At 31.4% G+C, this 17,720-nt stretch overlaps 5 protein-coding genes across 5 annotated transcripts; 3 read left to right on the top strand and 2 right to left on the bottom strand.

Annotated features, from left to right (window-relative positions):
* The first annotated feature begins 245 nt into the window (after positions 1-245).
* On the top strand, positions 246-1,723 carry LOC127291697 (pinin-like). The gene is made up of 3 exons (XM_051320939.1): positions 246-284; positions 364-594; positions 1,100-1,723. The coding sequence occupies exons 1-3, from the start codon at positions 246-248 to the stop codon at positions 1,721-1,723; spliced, it is 894 nt and encodes a 297-aa protein (XP_051176896.1).
* A 1,239-nt stretch (positions 1,724-2,962) lies between these two features.
* On the top strand, positions 2,963-3,847 carry LOC127291623 (uncharacterized). The gene is made up of 4 exons (XM_051320824.1): positions 2,963-3,099; positions 3,180-3,432; positions 3,518-3,682; positions 3,767-3,847. Exons 2-4 carry the CDS (start codon positions 3,193-3,195, stop codon positions 3,845-3,847), a joined length of 486 nt encoding a protein of 161 aa, XP_051176781.1. The 5' UTR covers positions 2,963-3,099; positions 3,180-3,192.
* A 2,077-nt stretch (positions 3,848-5,924) lies between these two features.
* Positions 5,925-7,151, bottom strand: LOC127291694 (uncharacterized). The gene is made up of 3 exons (XM_051320930.1): positions 6,590-7,151; positions 6,305-6,475; positions 5,925-6,058 (listed from the first exon to the last, which is right to left on the bottom strand). Exons 1-3 carry the CDS (start codon positions 7,149-7,151, stop codon positions 5,925-5,927), a joined length of 867 nt encoding a protein of 288 aa, XP_051176887.1.
* Positions 7,152-10,265: 3,114 nt separating this feature from the next.
* On the top strand, positions 10,266-11,189 carry LOC127291686 (uncharacterized). The gene is made up of 3 exons (XM_051320918.1): positions 10,266-10,560; positions 10,648-10,980; positions 11,047-11,189. The coding sequence occupies exons 1-3, from the start codon at positions 10,266-10,268 to the stop codon at positions 11,187-11,189; spliced, it is 771 nt and encodes a 256-aa protein (XP_051176875.1).
* A 1,656-nt stretch (positions 11,190-12,845) lies between these two features.
* Positions 12,846-16,379, bottom strand: LOC127291680 (uncharacterized). Its single transcript, XM_051320906.1, has one exon. It carries the CDS (start codon positions 16,377-16,379, stop codon positions 12,846-12,848), a length of 3,534 nt encoding a protein of 1,177 aa, XP_051176863.1.
* Between the last annotated feature and the right edge of the window lie 1,341 nt (positions 16,380-17,720).

Genomic DNA, 17,720 nt, shown 5'->3' with positions numbered 1-17,720 from the left:
AGTATATTAAACAATAATAATTTTTCATATAATAATCATAAGCTATTTATATTAAATGTTAAATATAAATGTTAAATATAAATGTTTGTATCGATTTTATTTAAAAACACGCTGATTGGCTATTTCTAATAGAGAAAATAAGAGCAGCCAATCAGAAGTTAGACAGCTGCTGAAAGCATCCTTAATTCATAAACCTTGGTTTTACTGTAGTATACTAACCTTCTCTACTCTGGCCGTGAATGCAAATGGCCGCTATTGATGAAAAACAGCTGGATATAACGATGGTAAGTGTAAAATTAATGTACATAAATATGTTATGTTTATATATATATTGTTATAAGAAAAAGAACAAATATTTTCTAGGTTGATGAACAAAGAAAAGGATGCGATTGCGAGAGTTGTCGTTTTTTCCGAACGACAGATCCGTTTTATTTAAGGTCGTATGCACCAGGTCCACCGAAGGAAAGCGTTTATTGTTCCTGTGAAGCATGTCAACTAGTTTATCCAAATGATCCTCGATTAAAAAAAAAGCAAAGAACAAGAACAACAATAACACTGCCTGTGCCACATTTTTCTTTGACTTCAATTCCAAAGGTAAACGATTTTTAAAAATATTTTTTTATTTACATATTAATCTAAATAAATATTTTTGTGACTATTTTTTCACAAGTCAAATGCAAAAATAATTAGCTTCTATAAGGGAGAGTTGGGTAACCATGGCCATGGGGTAGCCGTGGCCACACACGGTAATTAATAAATTATTATTATTATTATTATATTTACGATAATAGTAAATTGTTTTTTTTTATTTGAGATGTTCTCATAATGTAAATTTAAAATTATTTGAACAAATGGTCACCCTAAAAGAGTAAAAAACCTTGTCTAAAAATTTTGCCTTCAAAACAAGTCAATTTACTAAAGTTGCGCTGACTTATTTATCCATTATTTTTATATTTTATATATTATATTATTTTTATATAATAACCTGAAAACGTTAAGATGACGGGGCTACCCGACTCTGCCCTATATAAGAAAATAAGAATAAAACTTTCCATGATTTACACACACTTAAATTAATGAAATTAATTGATATTTCTAGTGTCAGCAGAAAGACGAATCCGTTGTCAAGGTTGACCTTGCGGAACGAGTACGAAAGGTACAATTAAAATTAAATATTTTAAAAGAGAGAAGACAACAAGAAACAAAAAAACGGTGCAAAGTATCTAGATGGGATATTTTGCCCTCTACAAACCTCATTGCAATCCAGCCACCAATAAACAGTGAAGAAGCAGATCTACCATTGCAGGCAGCATCTATTCCAACTGAAAGTGCTAAAATTCCAAATCAAAACTTGAGTTTTTCCGAAGAAGATTCATTTGAGGAGTCGGAACCGGAAGAGAACCCAGAGAATTTTGCAAACGTCGACTCAGATGCACCCTCTGAGGTAAATGAAAATATCGAGGCCGTGAACGAGGAAGATAAAGATGATGATGATGATAATCAGAAAAAAATCCCATTTTCATCGTCAAGCTCATCTTCTACATCAGGCTCCTCTTCATCATCAGGATCATCTTCATCATCAGGCTCATCATCATCGTCAGGCTCATCATCATCGTCAGGCTCAACTTCAGATTCATCTTTATCGACAGGCTCAACTTTAAGCAATAAAAAAAGAAGGAAAAAAATGGACAAGAGGTCATGTAAAAAGTCCAGAAAAAGTTAATCTATTAGATGTTACTGTCATCGCCTTCATTTTTTTTTTTTTGTATAAAGTTTTTTTTTATCTTGTATGAAATTCTCTTTTATTTTGTGTGAAGTTTTTTTTTGTATGGCCTTTTGTTTTCTTTTCAAATGTGTTTATTTTATTTTTTTATATATAATTTGTGTTTAATTTTTTATCTTGTGTGAAATTTTCTTTTATTTTGTGTGAAGTTTTTTTCTTTTCTTTTTTTTTGTATGGCCTTTATTTTTTTTCTAATGTGTGTTTATTTTATTTTTTATAATTTGTGTTTATTTTTTATATCTTGTGGGAAATTTTCTTTTATTTTGTGTGAAGTTTTTTTTTGTATGGCCTTTTGTTTTTTCAAATGTGTGTTTATTTTATTTTTATAATTTGTGTTTATTTTTTTGTTTTTATCTTGTGTGAAATTTTCTTTTATTTTGTGTGAAGTTTTTTTTGTATGGCCTTTATTTTTTTTCTAATTTGTGTTTATTTTATTTTTATAATTTGTGTTTATTTTTTTTTATCTTGTGTGAAATTTTCTTTTATTTTGTGTGAAGTTTTTTTTGTATGGCCTTTATTTTTTTCTAATTTGTGTTTATTTTATTTTTTATAATTTGTGTTTATTTTTTAAAAAGTTTTGCAAGTATTGCTAAAAATAAAAAATATTTCTTGCACGAAGTGAATTTATTTGGTTTTTTTTATATTGTATGTGTTTATTGTCTTGAAAAAAAATTTCTTGACTTTTAATAAAAAAAATTTTTTTTTTTCAGTGAAAAATTACTTGAAGCGTTCTATTTTATAGTTTTGTGAAGAACTTTTTTGTTTTTTTTGTGATATACTTTTTTTGATTTTATTCTATAAAAATTACATTTTTTAAAAAAATTAACGTACATCTTAGTGTTTTACGAGAACTTCATATAATTAAATGTTTTCCATATACTTTTTTTAGTTTTAATTTTGTAAAAATTCTTATATAATACGAATTGCATTAAATTAAATTAAAAGAAAAAGTAAATTAGGTAAAATAATTTTCAAACACATCTAAGGTGAGTACAAATAATTTTTGCTATATCAAATTATCCTGAAATAACTAAAATTAAATGAAATTCACAAAATTGTTCTAGTAAAAGTAAGTGTAACCTAACTTACTTAAAATTGAATTTGATTTAAATAAAATATTTAATTTATGTCGTATTTTAAAACATCGCGCCAATGAGTGTTAGTTCTTCAGTTTGCCGCGGAGGGTGTTGGATGTCATGTGACTGTAGTGGGGAGCGTTGAAGAGGCATAAAAGTTAGCGCACGAGCTCGAAGAGTCATTATTTCTTTTTCAGTTGCAGCAACATCAGAAGCAGCAGTAGAAACTGTAGTAGAACGGTACATTTTATTTTCAGTTTCCTTTCTCTTTCTTATCTAGGCGCTTTTTCAAACATGTTTTTTTTTTTTTTTTTTTGCAGTTTCAAAGTAAAAATGTCAAATTTCTTACCAAACTCTAATCAACTCTGTAGCGGGGAAGAGGACATAGAATATGTTATATTTGATGAATATTATTATAATTCTTATGAGGATTCGGATGAGAACTCCGATGATAATGAGGTTGAAATATATGATAGTCAGGGTTCAACCATCATTCTTAGCAGCGATGATGAAGACACAAATGATAATAATAATGATATTAATATATTTGATATTAACTTTGGTGAAGAAGAGGTATTTTTTTCTTTTTTTTAATAGATTAAATTATAATTATTCTTTTCTTATAAAAAAAAAAAATTTTATGGCTTTTCTTTTATAGTTGTCAGAATTATTAGAATGCGTCCCTGACATTGATCAAATGTTGAATGCATACAACATGTTCGAATCTTTGCCTGATATTAATCAAATATTGGATGAATACGGCATGATTCTACCAGAGAGTCCGAACAGTGACGTATTAGAAATTAATATTAGTGAAGATGAGGTAAACTTCTTGGAATAAAACATGACTATTAACATACTTTTTATAAAATTGTTTTACTAAAAACTTATAATTTTTTTTTTATAGATGTCGGAATTACATGAATTAATTCCTCCAGAAACACCACCCACTCTAAGCGATGACACATCCTGCAAATCTTCACCTTAACGTCATGACAATTCTGATTAAAATACTTATTAAAAAAAAAAAAATTTAATAATTAAATATTTTTTTATACAAAATAAAATCATTAAATATTTTTTTAAAATATTACCTCATGCTAGTCACATTCAAATGATGCGTGCGCATGTTGTGAGAGGGGAAAGAGAAAGTGGGGTAAAGAGAAAGTGGGGGTAAAGAGAAAGTGGGGACTTGGTGATTTAAACCGGTGTGCAAAGAAAGGCAGCTCATTTATGTTTCAGCATTCCGGGACTATTTGCAACATTAAAACAGTAAGTATGGATTCCTTCTTTCAGCTTATTTTTCTGTTACAGATTTCTCCTTTTAATTTTCTGTTTCAGTTCTATTTTTATGTTTCAGGTTTTTTCTTAAATTTTTTTTTTGTTTCAGTTCCCTTTGATTTTTTTTCAGTTACAAGTTTTTCTTTTTATTCTCTTTCAGCTTATTTTTCTGTTACAGATTTCTCCTTTTAATTTTCTGTTTCAGTTCTATTTTTATGTTTCAGGTTTTTTCTTAAATTTTTTTTTTGTTTCAGGTTTCCTTTGATTTTTTTTCAGTTACAAGTTTTTCTTTTTATTCTCTTTCAGCTTATTTTTCTGTTACAGATTTCTCCTTTCAATTTTCTGTTTCAGTTCTATCTTTATGTTTCAGGTTTATTCTTAAATTTTTTTTTGTTTCAGGTTTTTGTTTTAGCTTTGTTGAACTTGAAACATAAAAATGTTTCAAGTTTCTTTTTTTCAGTTTCCTTTTTATGTTTCAGGTTTCTTCTTTTAATTTTATGTTTCAGTTCTATGTTTTTTTTAAAAATGTTTCAGAATATTTTCTATTTTTCTGTTACAGATCTTTTTTTAACAAAAAAAAATATGGATTTAGAAAAAGTCAATGCAGTTGGACGATTGGAGGGTTTTCTGCCAACAAAGCCGCTATCGGAATTAGTGACAAATGGCCGATACTTTGTGACAAAAATCAAAAAGGTGCAGACGAAATACGGACCCAGAATCATCGTAGAACTCGACGCAGACTTTATCACATATCTTCCAACCAGATTCGCTAAACATTTCGAAGATGATGAGCCTAACACTTTAAAAATGATGCAAGAAGCTGCAGCCCTAAAGAACCTACAATTGAAGTACCTTGGAGGACCATACAACATCGTTGAATTTAAATTATTAAAGTGAAAAAAAAAGAAAAAAATTAATTTAAGAAATAAAAGTTATGTTAAAACAAAAATGTATACATATAAAATAACTGTTAAAAATAAAAAAAAAATTTAATTGTAAATTGGTTTTAAAATTATTTTCTTCACCCTATATAAGTTTATTTTCATTAAACATTAACATTAAAGGTTTTAAAAATTAACGAACAAAGTATTAAATTGAAATTATTAATATTTTATTTGAAAAAACATATTAAACTATTTACAAAAAAAAGATTCACAATTTTCGTAAAAACATTTTAAACTAGTAGAATCAACTTCATCAAAGCCTTTTGTAGCAGCACTTACATATTTGTTTGGAGGATCCAAAAACCAGTCGCGAAGAATTTTAACATTTCTGACAGCACAATTTTCAGTATAAAGAGTATGATGCGTACATATTGTTAACAAATCAGTCTTAAGTTTTTTTAAAGAAGGACATTCGAAATCTTCTAAATTTTGTACATTCAACACATATTTCTCTAACCATGTTTTCTTTTCTAATCCTTTAACGTAAATTACGCTAGCGCCTTGAAGTATTTCTCGTAGAATAGGACGAAGTTCATCATATGAGACATCTCCAGCTGCCCAATGGATTCCATGGTAGTTGTGTGTTAACCAGCGATTTTCACTTTTATAGCGTCCTGGCAATGAATTCCACGTACAAGGTGATTCAAATAGGTAGACAAGTGGTTGAGCATCTGGTTGAAGAGGAAGTATTGCCAACTCTTTGAAAATAAAATCGTTGTAGGGTCTTTTAAATCCTTGGACGTCTACAATGAACTCCATGTTGAACCAGAAATGAATTTTTTGGCTGAAAACTACTGCATTTATACTCAATCATACTCCCTCCACTTTATCCCCTCTCCTCTACAGCAGCTTCTTGACGACGCCGCTGATTGGTTTATATTGTACAACGCGGTCATGAATAATGAGGCAATATGCAGTGGTCTCAGCCGGCATATTATTTCCTGATTCAAATTCTAAACGTACATCTACTGATGCTTGTTTAAGAAACTCATTTTGTTTTGAACAATCAATAACAATTAGAGGAAATAGTTGTTTAAAAATAGCCCTTGTTAAAATAGGTTCTGAGTCTTTTCCATAGTAAGAACTTTGAAAATTAGCATACATTTCATAAAGCAGAGCATACTGATTTTGATCAAAGTTTAGATTTAAATTTCCATAAGGGTAATATTGTGAATTTAAAAATAGTTTAACATTTGTAATGTTACAATGATCAAAATGACAGGCATATTTTTTTCGTTTATCTTTTCTTGCTGTTTGAAATCCTACAATTACATATCGTGGTTTCTCCAATTGTGTTGATGTTTTTATTTGCCATAGGACTTTTGAACTTGTTGGAAGTAACGGATACTCGTACATTTCCCATGATCGAAAACTTATTGAAATTAAAGGATCTTTTTCAATAAATTTCAATAATTTTATTTTATTATTATCAGCTGGTAAAACGTATGGTACCATCCATTCTAGTTTATTGATGAAAATTTTAAATTCTTCATCAGCTCCTTGACCTGTTTGAATTATAGCATTAGTGTCATTACGTGCTCTTGTTAAAATAAGTTCATGTTTAGCGTTCATAACAATTTTCTTATAATCCTCAGCAAAACCAAAAATCATGCCAAGTGGTATTGTAATATCAAAGTATCCATTTTCTAAAGAAATTCTTGCATCAGCTGTAATTTTTGAAAACCCTGCATTTTCAATTAGATTTAATTGAGGTGGAGTCAGAGATACTAAATTTTTCATAATAGTTGTATGTCCAACGTATTTGCATCGATCAATCTCGATACCATTTAATTCATAGCGAATTTCATCAAATAAAAAACATATTGCATTGCTACTTAAGTGCACGTTTTCTGTAACAGCAATACCATCATTTTTAGTCAATTTCCCAAATATGTGCAATGAACTTTTACTCGGTAGAATACATAAATCTTGATGTTGAACTGCAATTCGAATTTCATCACTATTGTTAAAAGAGGATGAAGCATACGGTTGATGAGCATGAATTTCATAATGAGCTATGGACTCATCAAAATTCACTGCTGCTGGAATGTTGAGAATTTCGTCCATTTTTGTTGCAACAACACCCAAAAAATATATAAATTATTTGTCTTGGCGTTTTCCTTGAGGTATAACTTTTAGACCTAGTTTTTTCAGGAACAGGTGATTCTGAGGTGTTAACACCTTGTGAGACAAATTTAAACTGATTTGTCTTTGGCATGTTGGCTGACTTTTATAGTTTCCACCAACTTTTTGATTATATACAATTCCCATTACATTGACTTTATGTGCAATCGGGTAGTTATAGTTTCTCCTCGAAAATTAATCAAATCACCGTCCTGATCGACAATGCGGAGTTGAATATTATGTATTGTCTTGACAACAATCGGAAGGTAAATGACGTGTGCTGGCACTTCCACAATCTTATATCCTGGTGGAACGCTAGGGAAGAATTCATGGATAGTGTGGGCTTTTTGATTATTTATATATGCTCCAGATGTAATACTACACTCAACTCTGACTGAATTTACCTTGAGAATGGCTACAGGTAAATCAGAGATGTGCGTTTGATTAGGTGATAATTTCCGGGGTGTAAATCCTAATAATTTACCAATTGAATCTTTATGTTTAAAATCAATTGGTAAATTTGATTCAACTAAACTGCGCAATGTATTGTTATTAGGTTTTATACTAATAACAGTTCCAAGTTTCACTGAATTTTTTATACATGTTTCAATATCTGTGATTTCATAACTCCCAGTTGGTATATCAATTATATGATTACCAATGTAAAATTTATTGTTACCTTGATCAATATTGGGAATAGAATTAAAAGTCAGTAATTCAACAAGACCGAGGACATAATTTTTATTTGGATTAAGTTCTATTGGTGGGAAATATTCAGATTCAAGAACTGAACTGTTTCCACTTAGTGTTAAAGTAAACGAATCACTCATGATGCTGTCAGTTTATATACTAAAAGATTACAAAAGTTACACGTTCTTATATACACTAAAGCTGCTCTTAACATTAAGTTGTTCATATACTAAAAGATTACAAAGTTACACGTTCTTATATAGACTAAAGCTGCTCTTAACATTAAGTTGTTTACATAAAAATTTTAAACATAAATGTCCACACACATAAGTATCATAATTCTGATATCTTTCATGATTATATTTTATTAAGCTACCATCACCCAAGTATATGATTAGATCTGTTGGTGGAGGAAGGTTGCCAAAACTATCAAAATACATTATTTCGTTATTACATTTTTTATATGCCACCCAATGTGTTCCTGGGCCTTCTTTGTTATCTAAGTTAATAATTCCTGACTCATATCGATAAGGTCCTTTTAAAGATAGTTCATTTCGCATGAAAACTCCACGAAAATGTGGTATTTTCATAGTTTTAGCATATTTCAACAGATCAAAATCAGTTAGAGGACGGTGAGGTAGCTTCAATACAAGTTTTTTTTCTTCCTTTATGTTGGTTTCTTCTTCTTTTTTAATCCTTTCCCCTGAATGTATGGTTTAATATGAAGACCAAGTCCTTGTCGGTAGGGTTTGAGATGTAATCCTTTTCCAAGCGATATTGCTTCCATTACTTTATTATGTCGTTGAGCTTCAACAAGTTGTTCCTTGGCAGTTTTAGCCTTATTTACAGCTTTCACTATACCTGAAGCTCCACCAGCAAGAGCTCCTAAAGCACTAAGTCCAGCAAAAATTGGAACTAGTGGTAAAATACCACCAACTTTAGAAGGTACAGGTAGAATTCGCGGTGACAAAATTTTTGATTTACCACCAGCATTCTTTATTGCTTCTTTTGCACCAATCAGAGCAGCTTGAATTGATTCTCCAGAATTATGATCGGGTAGCATACTTTTTCTAGCAGCATCAACAACTCTTCTTAATGCTAGTCGCTTTTTCTTACACATGGTTTTCCTTTTTTTCTTCCTAATTAAAGACTTTTTCTTTCTTTTCATTCCCATACCTAACGTTGATTTAGCTTTCATCGTTCCAGATATCGCTAAAGCTGCTGCCTTTTCACTGATACTAGAATCCTTAGCTGTAACACGTTGCCACGCCTTTTCAGCTAGCTCTTGGTCTGCAACGTTTCTTGCTTCAATGTTTTCTCTATTTTGTGAATATGCAATGTCATGTGCTTTACATGCAGCGTCTAATGGGTTAACACCTTTATCACCACGTGCCAATCTTTTTGTCAACTTTGTACCGGGTCCACAGAATTGGTATCCAGGTAAATGTAATTCAAAAGGTAAACTATTGATAATACGGTTAACTAATCCTCTACCACGACAAAGATGTTTTTTATCACTTCGATGTAAAATCATTCTACACTCTATGAAGTTTGATATGCAACTGACTGTAAGACTATAAAAGCCGAGTATTTATAGTTTACAGAGCAGTTACTGTCAAGATGCAGTTCACGAAACAACCTGTAGCACTCCCAATCACAAGTATTGACGTTGAAAGTAGTGAGAAAAAAATTCAACGTCATGGTAGCTTGTTTTCAGATAGCATCCGAGCTGTCTTTTGTGGTCCCTCAAATTGTGGTAAAACAAACGCTCTTCTCTCTTTAATTATACATCCAAATGGTTTAAGTTTTGAAAATATTTATCTATACTCTAAATCTCTGCAGCAGCCAAAATATCAATTTTTGAAAAATGTAATTCATGACGTGGATGGAATTGAATACTTTCCATTTAGTGAGCATGAAGAAGTAGTATCTCCAAAAGATGCTAAACCAAACTCAATATTCATCTTTGATGATATTGCTTGTGAAAAGCAAGACAATGTTAGAGCTTTCTTTTGTATGGGTAGACATGTAAATGTTGACAGTTTCTACTTGTGTCAAACATATGCTCGTATTCCAAAACATCTAGTCCGAGATAATGTAAATTTACTGGTGCTTTTTAGACAAGATGAAAAAAATTTAAAACATGTCTACGAAGATCATGTAAATACAGACATGTCTTATACTCAATTTCGTGATTTATGTTCAGAATGTTGGAAATCTGATAAATATGGATTTGTCGTTATTGATAAAGATAGGAATTTTAATGAGGGAAGATATAGAAAGGGATTTGATTGCTTTATTACACTATAAATATAAGGACTTTATTTCATTTTAAATTAGTATAGTTTATGTTATCAAGACGAAAACATGTATCGAAAAGAGCAAGAAACATTGCGTCAAATAGCAAAAGCAAGCGACGCTATTAGACGAAAACATCGCTTACTTAAAATGGGTAAAGAGGCTGCAGAGACATTGTTAAAAGAAACTCTGCAACCAATAGTTACACCTCTTCAAAAGTTGGCAAATGTAACTGAAACTCCTTTCAAAAATGTTAAAATTGAAAAATTCAAGAAAGATATTAATGATTTCTCTTTTTCAACTGCTGTTGACGATGATGAAGAATTTGATAAAACTTTACTAAATTCAACTTTTCTTGATAAGAGTAATAACTTTGAAAAAGAAGAAGATTATGAAAAAATTACAAATAAATTTATTTTTATGTTAGATAAAAATAGAAAACTGTTTTTAGATACGGTTTATGGAGTACGTAAACTTGCCAACGGTTCTTTTATGATTGGTGATACACCTATTGAATTTGAAGGTTCACATATTAAGCTTGTTGGAAAGAAAAATTATTTAAAAACTGCTGGGTTACTCGAACTATTATTTAAACAAAAACCAAAAGAAGCTTTAATAAGTTCAGATGATTTTTTAAATTACAAAGAAATTCTCATTGCTACGAATGCACATCGAAAAAATTATAGTCCAAGTGAATCTGTCAACATAAGTAGAACTTCCAAGTACACTGATGTTATTGCAAAACTTATCAAAAGTACACCAAAGAAAAGTGGTGGTGGTGGTGGTTCTTTAAAGAAGCATAAAAATATATTACCACAATTTATGATTGCAAAAAGACAATTTAATCCAGACTACATCTATTGGGATGATCCAAATGAACTCGTTGACCGTTTACGACTACTCATAGGATCACAGCAAGCTGGTAATCCAAGTCATAATAATGAGATTATGTCAATTATCGAAGAACTTCGTGAAGCTCGAATTATATATTAAGAGAGAGCATAAAGAAGAAGTGCTTAGTATTACAATGAGCATTGATGTGTTCGGACATTCTTTAACACGACGTGTTGCCTCTGCAAGTCGTGGACTGCCTGGACCTTCTGGTATTGGATTTAAAGTTACTCCAAGTGGAGATTACAATATTGAAGGCAAAAGACTTTGTAACGTTCAAGATGCTGAAGAGCTGCATGATGCAGTAAATTTACGACTTGTACAACAAATTATCCGAAACGAGATAAAAACTATCTTTCAAATTATATCTTCATTAAGATCAGCCATTGATGATTTGAATATTTTAGTACAAGTTGTTGAAGATAGAGTTAACGAAAAACTAAAACAAATTAAATTACAACAAAATATTATTATCAAGGAAACTACATTTATTCCAAATGATGAATGATAAAAAGTTAACAGTTGTAACTGAACTGCATAAACAAGCGAGAAGGAATTATCCTCGTCGTAAAGTTCAAATGCGTGGCATAGATGAAACCTGGCAAGCAGATTTGGTAGAAATGATACCTTACTCCTATTCCAATAAAGGTTTCAAATACATGCTCACAGTAATAGACATATTTTCCAAATATGCCTGGGCTGTACCTGTAAAAAGTAAAAATGGAAAAGATATTTCTTCAGCCATGAAATTAATATTAAAAGAAGGTCGTATTCCAAAAAATTTACACACTGATAGAGGCAAGGAATTTTATAACTCTGAATTTCAGAGTTTAATGCAAGAATTCAATATTAATCTCTATTCGACTTATAGTAATTTAAAAGCATCAATTGTTGAAAGGTTTAACCGCACTCTAAAAAATATGATGTGGCCTGAATTCAACTTACAAGGCAATTACAAATGGTTTAATCTTTTACCAATTCTCATATCAAAGTACAATAATAAAAAACATCGTACGATTGGTATGAAACCTAAAGATGTCACCGTAGAAGATACAAGAGAACTGATGAGACGTATCCGTAAATTAAGAAAAATTCTAATGAGAAGACAAAAATTTAAAGTTGGAGATAGAGTTCGAGTCAGCAAACATAAAAACATCTTTGAAAAAGGATACACCCCCAACTGGACAACGGAAATATTCACTGTAGATCAAGTAAAACGAACAAAACCAGTTACATACAAACTTTCAGATTATGAAAATCAGCCAATCGAAGGTGGTTTCTACGAAGAAGAACTATTAAAAGTTAAATATCCAGATGTTTACCTCGTCGAGAAAGTCCTTAAAAGCCGTGGCAACAATGTATATGTAAAATGGCTTGGATTTGACAACTCACACAATAGTTGGATAAAAAAATCTGATATGTAATATATATATAAAAATAGTTAAAATAAAGTTAAAATAAAGTTAAAAATAGTTAAAGATAAGTTAAAATAAAGTTAAATATAGTTAAAAAAAGTTAAAAATAGTTAAAGATAAGTTAAAAATAGTTAAAATAAAGTTAAATATAGTTAAAATAAAGTTAAATATAGTTAAAAAAAGTTAAAAATAGTTAAAATAAAGTTAAAAATAGTTAAAATAAAGTTAAAAATGTAACTAGATTAAGGTTCTAATAAATAAACATAATATAAAATGTACAGTATCTTTTATTAAAACACCTTTATCTTCCCAAATCATCATCATCATCATCATTATCATCTATTTACAATTCCATAGCTTCATCGTTAATTTGTCTAATTTTACAATGTCCCCATGCAAGGGTATCTGTACTATTATCTAACAAAAATCTTTTATCATCGTAAGGACTTAAAGCTACTTTTGTTTGTTTTAAAGTTTGAACATTGTGAAGTTTCGATCTGATACAATATTGAGTTCGCGATTGCATTTTAACATTTCGTAAACAATACGTGTAGTCATCAAAGGTAATAGTTTTCTTTACAACTGCGGATTTCACACCTTTTGCTTTTTTAATAAAATCTTGATCTTCCACTCGCACACTGTACATTTTACTCCGCAAGCCAACAAATTCAGTTACAATTTTCCCGCTGCACTCATCTTTCATAAGTCCTAAAATTTTTTTGTTGGCTTGCGGAATATTGTACACATTATTTACTGGATAATCCGAAGTATCGAATTTGTGAATATCTTCTTTCATGTCTCTATAAATATTAGAGCATTTGATTTCATAAATAAGGCTATCGGTGTCGGTGTACAACAGTTTTAAATTTTTTCCATCATACTTTTTTAGCATGTAATCGTAATGAAAGTTGTAAATTAAAGTTTTTGACACATCCAAAACAGTCAAACCAACATAAAGTGGTTTGTTCATCAAAACTTCCATTTTTCTAAGCTCCACAGCAACCAAGTTCTCGTTAAAAATGGCCCTGCTGTGGAAATTAGGTTTCGCAATGAATGCTTCAGCTCCATATCTACCCTGCCACTTTGTCACAAGTTTTATATCAACATGTTTTCGCACGTTCTCCATTGTTTTGCCAAATACCGCGTTGTTCATTAATTTAAACAAGTTTTTTTCAAACTCATTATTAGCATTAGTTCGTTGAGTTGTATTAAAATCAATGTAATTTTTTAACCACATGGCTTGCTGAAATTTTAAAACGCGATGAATTTGAATTAATACTAGGCCGTTGGCTACAGCTTGCTTCAAAGCACGGTAATGGAGAACATGCTTTCGCTTCGGTAGAAGGGTAGTTAGAAGCTTCGGCTCTTTTGACCCTGGTGGCTTTGAGCGTTCAGGACAAAACGGAAAATCACTATGTTTTTCATGAAGTTCTTCCGGATAATCTAAGTCGACTTCCAAAATGTAACCTATTGGCCCATCATCTGGAACGTTAAAATCAAAAGAATTGTCAATATTTTCTTCCCACTCAAAGCCACCATATGGAAGTGATTGAATCATGGCCCAACCATACAAGTTATTTGCGTCAAAGTATACGATGTAAGATGTTTCCTCATTTTCATTATATTCTTCCATGTAAGGATTATTTGCTTTTGCGTACCGATTGGTACATTGACTTATTCCACCTCTAATTCCACGTTCAACAAACATCACCATATCAATGTCTGTGAGGAGTTCCAATTTTATATTCGTATACTTTAACATAGCATCCCATGTTAAACCTGGTGTTGTATAATAATGCGCTGCATCAAGACCGTATGCGAGTAAACACTGATTTCGGAAATTTTCGAAAATATCTGCAAGTAACAGTACATCTGTTTGCATATACAAATACACGTAGTCGCCGAGATTTTGACAATTGAATTCGGTCCACACTTTCTGCGCATGTGCATAATCTTCGTCGGAAACATTTGAATCATTTAACGTACTATAAAATTTTTCTTTTGGTGGTAATTGAGTCTCTTCAAGTTTTTCCCGTGAATCAATATATTCGTAAGGAAAAACTCCTTTACGAGTTAACAATTTAATTTTATCGTTGCTGTAATTAAAAAATACTGAACTTACAATTTTGTATTCATCGAGGTAGGACGCTAATTTGTCCAATGATGATGCCATAAATTTAAATGAATCAATAAAGCGAAATTTTATAACACTATCCTTAATATTTTTTGTAAAACTGATATACTTCTCTTTATTTATGGGAAGCAGATCAACTTTGCCTTCAAATTCCGTAGCAATAGATTCAATTATGAAATGCGCGTCATAACCACTCAGGTTATGAAAAACAACAGGTATAACCTGTGATTCGTGATAATTAATGTTGCACTCTTGATGCGCGGGCCCACGATACTTCCCTGTTAGATGACAGTGGTCTCTTACTTTTACATCCCCATACTTGATTTTCTTTCTACAAATATGACATGTATTTACATTTCTAAAATCAACCAGTTCTTGTCGACTTAGCACTTTCATTGGAATAGGGTTTTTAAATCTCATATTAAGATTATCTGATAAATTCTTTAACTCCTTTGAAAACCACTTTGCAGGATTCTCCTCATCTATTGGAGATGCTTTGTACATGGACAATGAGTCATCAAAACCACACTTCAAGTAGTAACCAATACTGAGCGTTTTATGATTTTGGAAAACCTCAGTATTATTGATCTCTTGTGGTATATCAGCAGGAATTAATAAACTCTCACAATCCGCATAAATAATAAAAGGAACACGCTCCTTGTTCTGGAAATTTTTAAATTCAACAAAATTTTTTCCTTCTTCCGGTAGCCTAATTCTTGTCTCGTTCATTTTTCTACAATTTTCTTCATGGCTTGTAAGCTTTTGTTCATTAAGAAAATAGTGTAAACAGCGATCACATATGTACTTTTTATTTTTCTGCTTTGATAAATCCGAACTTACTAGTCTCGATAAGTCCTTTATCCAGACATAATGGTAGTTGAATGAAATGATAGTTACATTATCAGACTCCCTCTCTTCATCATCAATAAGATTTTCATCTATGTAGTGGTCTTCAATTAGTAACATATTTACATGAGTAAACTTTTTTTGAGATGAAAGATGTAGAGGTGAAACGGTAAACTTTTTATCTCTTTTGCTAAGACCGTATACATTTACTGAAATGTTGTTCAGAGCCTCAAATTTAGAAATATCTTTAAGTGCGACAGGAAATTTAATTCCAGTAAAATTAAGCGTTTCTTCATACTGTCTGTATTTTGAAACGCGGTCAGCATCTCTCAAAGGTGGGTATAAAGCTGATAGTATTGCCCATTTAAAACACTGATTATCTATGTTTTGCACATTAATACAGGCTTTTTTACGTTTTATTGGAAGTGGTAAGTCAATGTAAGAACTTGCGCGCATAGGGTTGTACTTGTTAATGTTAACCTCTAATCTTTGAATCGAATCAAGTTTCCAATTAGAATCTTTCTCTTGGAACTCTTCAATTCTTCTCAAAGTAACTTGTTTAACATTAACATTATACCAGTCATCTAACGGGGTTGTATTTAAGATTTCAGCAGTTTTTGCGGTAAATGTTTTTAAATCAGATATTTCTTCTCTACCATCTATTGAATCTTTTTTGAATTTTGCACCTAACACGGTATATACTTTTATTGGACCAAATTTGTTTAAAGCTTTTTCAATATTAATCTGAAATAAAACAAAAGCATCATCAAGGAACTCATTAATGTCCTTGTAATCTACATTAATGATAGCACTACTTTGTAATCGACCCTCAAAAGCCTCATCAAAATTCACCCACTTTATTCTGTCATTCATTTGCACTCCTGCACCACGCTTCATTAACGCATCAAAATTGCAACGCAAGTATTCAAGCTTTTGGCATAAATTTAGATATCTCGATTTTTGATGTGGGAAAAAATCAAATTTACGCGAAAATGTTCTCATTACATTTTTATAACGTTGACACTTGTTTTGCCATTCAAATGCGTTAACAAATCTATCATCTCCAGTCTTTCCCATAGTGGAGATGAGTTGATTTTCCGCGATTTTTATAAAATTGTCACATTCTTGGCAAACTTCATTGAATTCATTTACCTGAATTCGTTTCCGTGATTTTTTTGGAGAATTAACCTTTGGCATTTTTTTTTACAAACGAAGAATCTTAATTCTAAACCTTAAAACGTATAACGAAAACCCTAAGACTAAGAAAAAAAGAGATACAATATATACACTTAAACCTAAAACAAAAGAACAAACCTGAAACAAAAGAACAAACCTGAAACAAAAGAACAAACCTGAAACAGAAGAAAATCTGAAACAAAAAAAATAAGAAAAAAAAACTGAAACAGACAAAATAAAACAGAAGAAAAAAACTGAAATAAAAGTATTAAAAAGTGTGGAAAAATCTTCTTGAACTGCTACTCTTCTCTATAGACGATCTATGCTGTACCTGTGAACACAAGATAATGCTGCTGGTGGCTTGCGCTGCCCGCCTTATACCCTGTTCCCCACTATGGCGCACCCCACCTCAACCGCTCCCCACTATGGCGCACCCCACCTCAGCCGCTCCCCACTACCTAACAGCCGCGCGCAACTAAACACACCCATCCCTGCGCGCTCCGCTGACAGGCGCGTAAAGCCTGGGGATTCCCCGAACTAACTGAATGAAATGAAGTGTTGATAGATCAGGGTGCAACTACTTCCAAGCAAATTTAAATAAAGACGCCATCATTGGCGCTAAAATTTAAAACGCCCCACTTCCAATACACCTTTTTAAGTTTATAATTTTTAAGTGAGGCCATCTATTGACGGCAACAGGTAATAATTCGGTAGGTAAAATTTGCGAGATATTTAAAAATTATACAAATTCCAAGCAATTTTAAATTGGCTGCCAAAATAAAGTGGTGCCATATACCGGTGACAATGAGAATTAAGACGGCCGGTATAAAAGAACACAATATTGCAAGGCAGGTAAAAATGGTTGAGAAAAAAATTACCAAATTCGAAGCAATTTTAAATTGGCCGCCAAAAAAAAGTGGCGCCATCTAGCGGTGGCAACGAGAATTAAAACGATCGGTAAAGAAGAACACAGTATTGCAACGCAGGTAAAAATGTGTGAGAAAAAAAAATTACCACATTGCAAGCCAGTTTAAATTGGCCGCCAAAATAAAGTGGCGCCAT

Source organism: Leptopilina boulardi, unplaced genomic scaffold, assembly GCF_019393585.1.
Source record: "Leptopilina boulardi isolate dan_hultmark-lab unplaced genomic scaffold, ZJU_Lbou_2.1 LbouV2_102, whole genome shotgun sequence".
Lineage (NCBI taxonomy): Eukaryota > Metazoa > Arthropoda > Insecta > Hymenoptera > Figitidae > Leptopilina > Leptopilina boulardi.
This window is presented reverse-complemented; position numbering and strand designations above follow the sequence as displayed.

What these genes read in the sequence shown, in the direction of transcription:
- LOC127291686 (XM_051320918.1), top strand. Translation starts at nt 10,266, where the DNA reads ATGTATCGAAAAGAGCAAGAAACATTGCGTCAAATAGCAAAAGCAAGC. An exon ending in TTCAACTTTTCTTGATAAGA is followed by an intron (nt 10,561 to 10,647) that starts GTAATAACTTTG and finishes AACTGTTTTTAG; the next exon opens with ATACGGTTTATGGAGTACGT. An exon ending in GAAAAGTGGTGGTGGTGGTG is followed by an intron (nt 10,981 to 11,046) that starts GTTCTTTAAAGA and finishes AATTTAATCCAG; the next exon opens with ACTACATCTATTGGGATGAT.
- LOC127291680 (XM_051320906.1), bottom strand. Translation starts at nt 16,379, where the DNA reads ATGAAGCGTGGTGCAGGAGTGCAAATGAATGACAGAATAAAGTGGGTG.
- LOC127291623 (XM_051320824.1), top strand. Translation starts at nt 3,193, where the DNA reads ATGTCAAATTTCTTACCAAACTCTAATCAACTCTGTAGCGGGGAAGAG. An exon ending in TTAACTTTGGTGAAGAAGAG is followed by an intron (nt 3,433 to 3,517) that starts GTATTTTTTTCT and finishes TTTCTTTTATAG; the next exon opens with TTGTCAGAATTATTAGAATG. An exon ending in TTAATATTAGTGAAGATGAG is followed by an intron (nt 3,683 to 3,766) that starts GTAAACTTCTTG and finishes TTTTTTTTATAG; the next exon opens with ATGTCGGAATTACATGAATT.
- LOC127291694 (XM_051320930.1), bottom strand. Translation starts at nt 7,151, where the DNA reads ATGGACGAAATTCTCAACATTCCAGCAGCAGTGAATTTTGATGAGTCC. An exon ending in TAATGCTATAATTCAAACAG is followed by an intron (nt 6,476 to 6,589) that starts GTCAAGGAGCTG and finishes TTATTGAAAAAG; the next exon opens with ATCCTTTAATTTCAATAAGT. An exon ending in TAAACGAAAAAAATATGCCT is followed by an intron (nt 6,059 to 6,304) that starts GTCATTTTGATC and finishes TTCTTAAACAAG; the next exon opens with CATCAGTAGATGTACGTTTA.
- LOC127291697 (XM_051320939.1), top strand. Translation starts at nt 246, where the DNA reads ATGGCCGCTATTGATGAAAAACAGCTGGATATAACGATG. An exon ending in AACAGCTGGATATAACGATG is followed by an intron (nt 285 to 363) that starts GTAAGTGTAAAA and finishes AATATTTTCTAG; the next exon opens with GTTGATGAACAAAGAAAAGG. An exon ending in CTTTGACTTCAATTCCAAAG is followed by an intron (nt 595 to 1,099) that starts GTAAACGATTTT and finishes TGATATTTCTAG; the next exon opens with TGTCAGCAGAAAGACGAATC.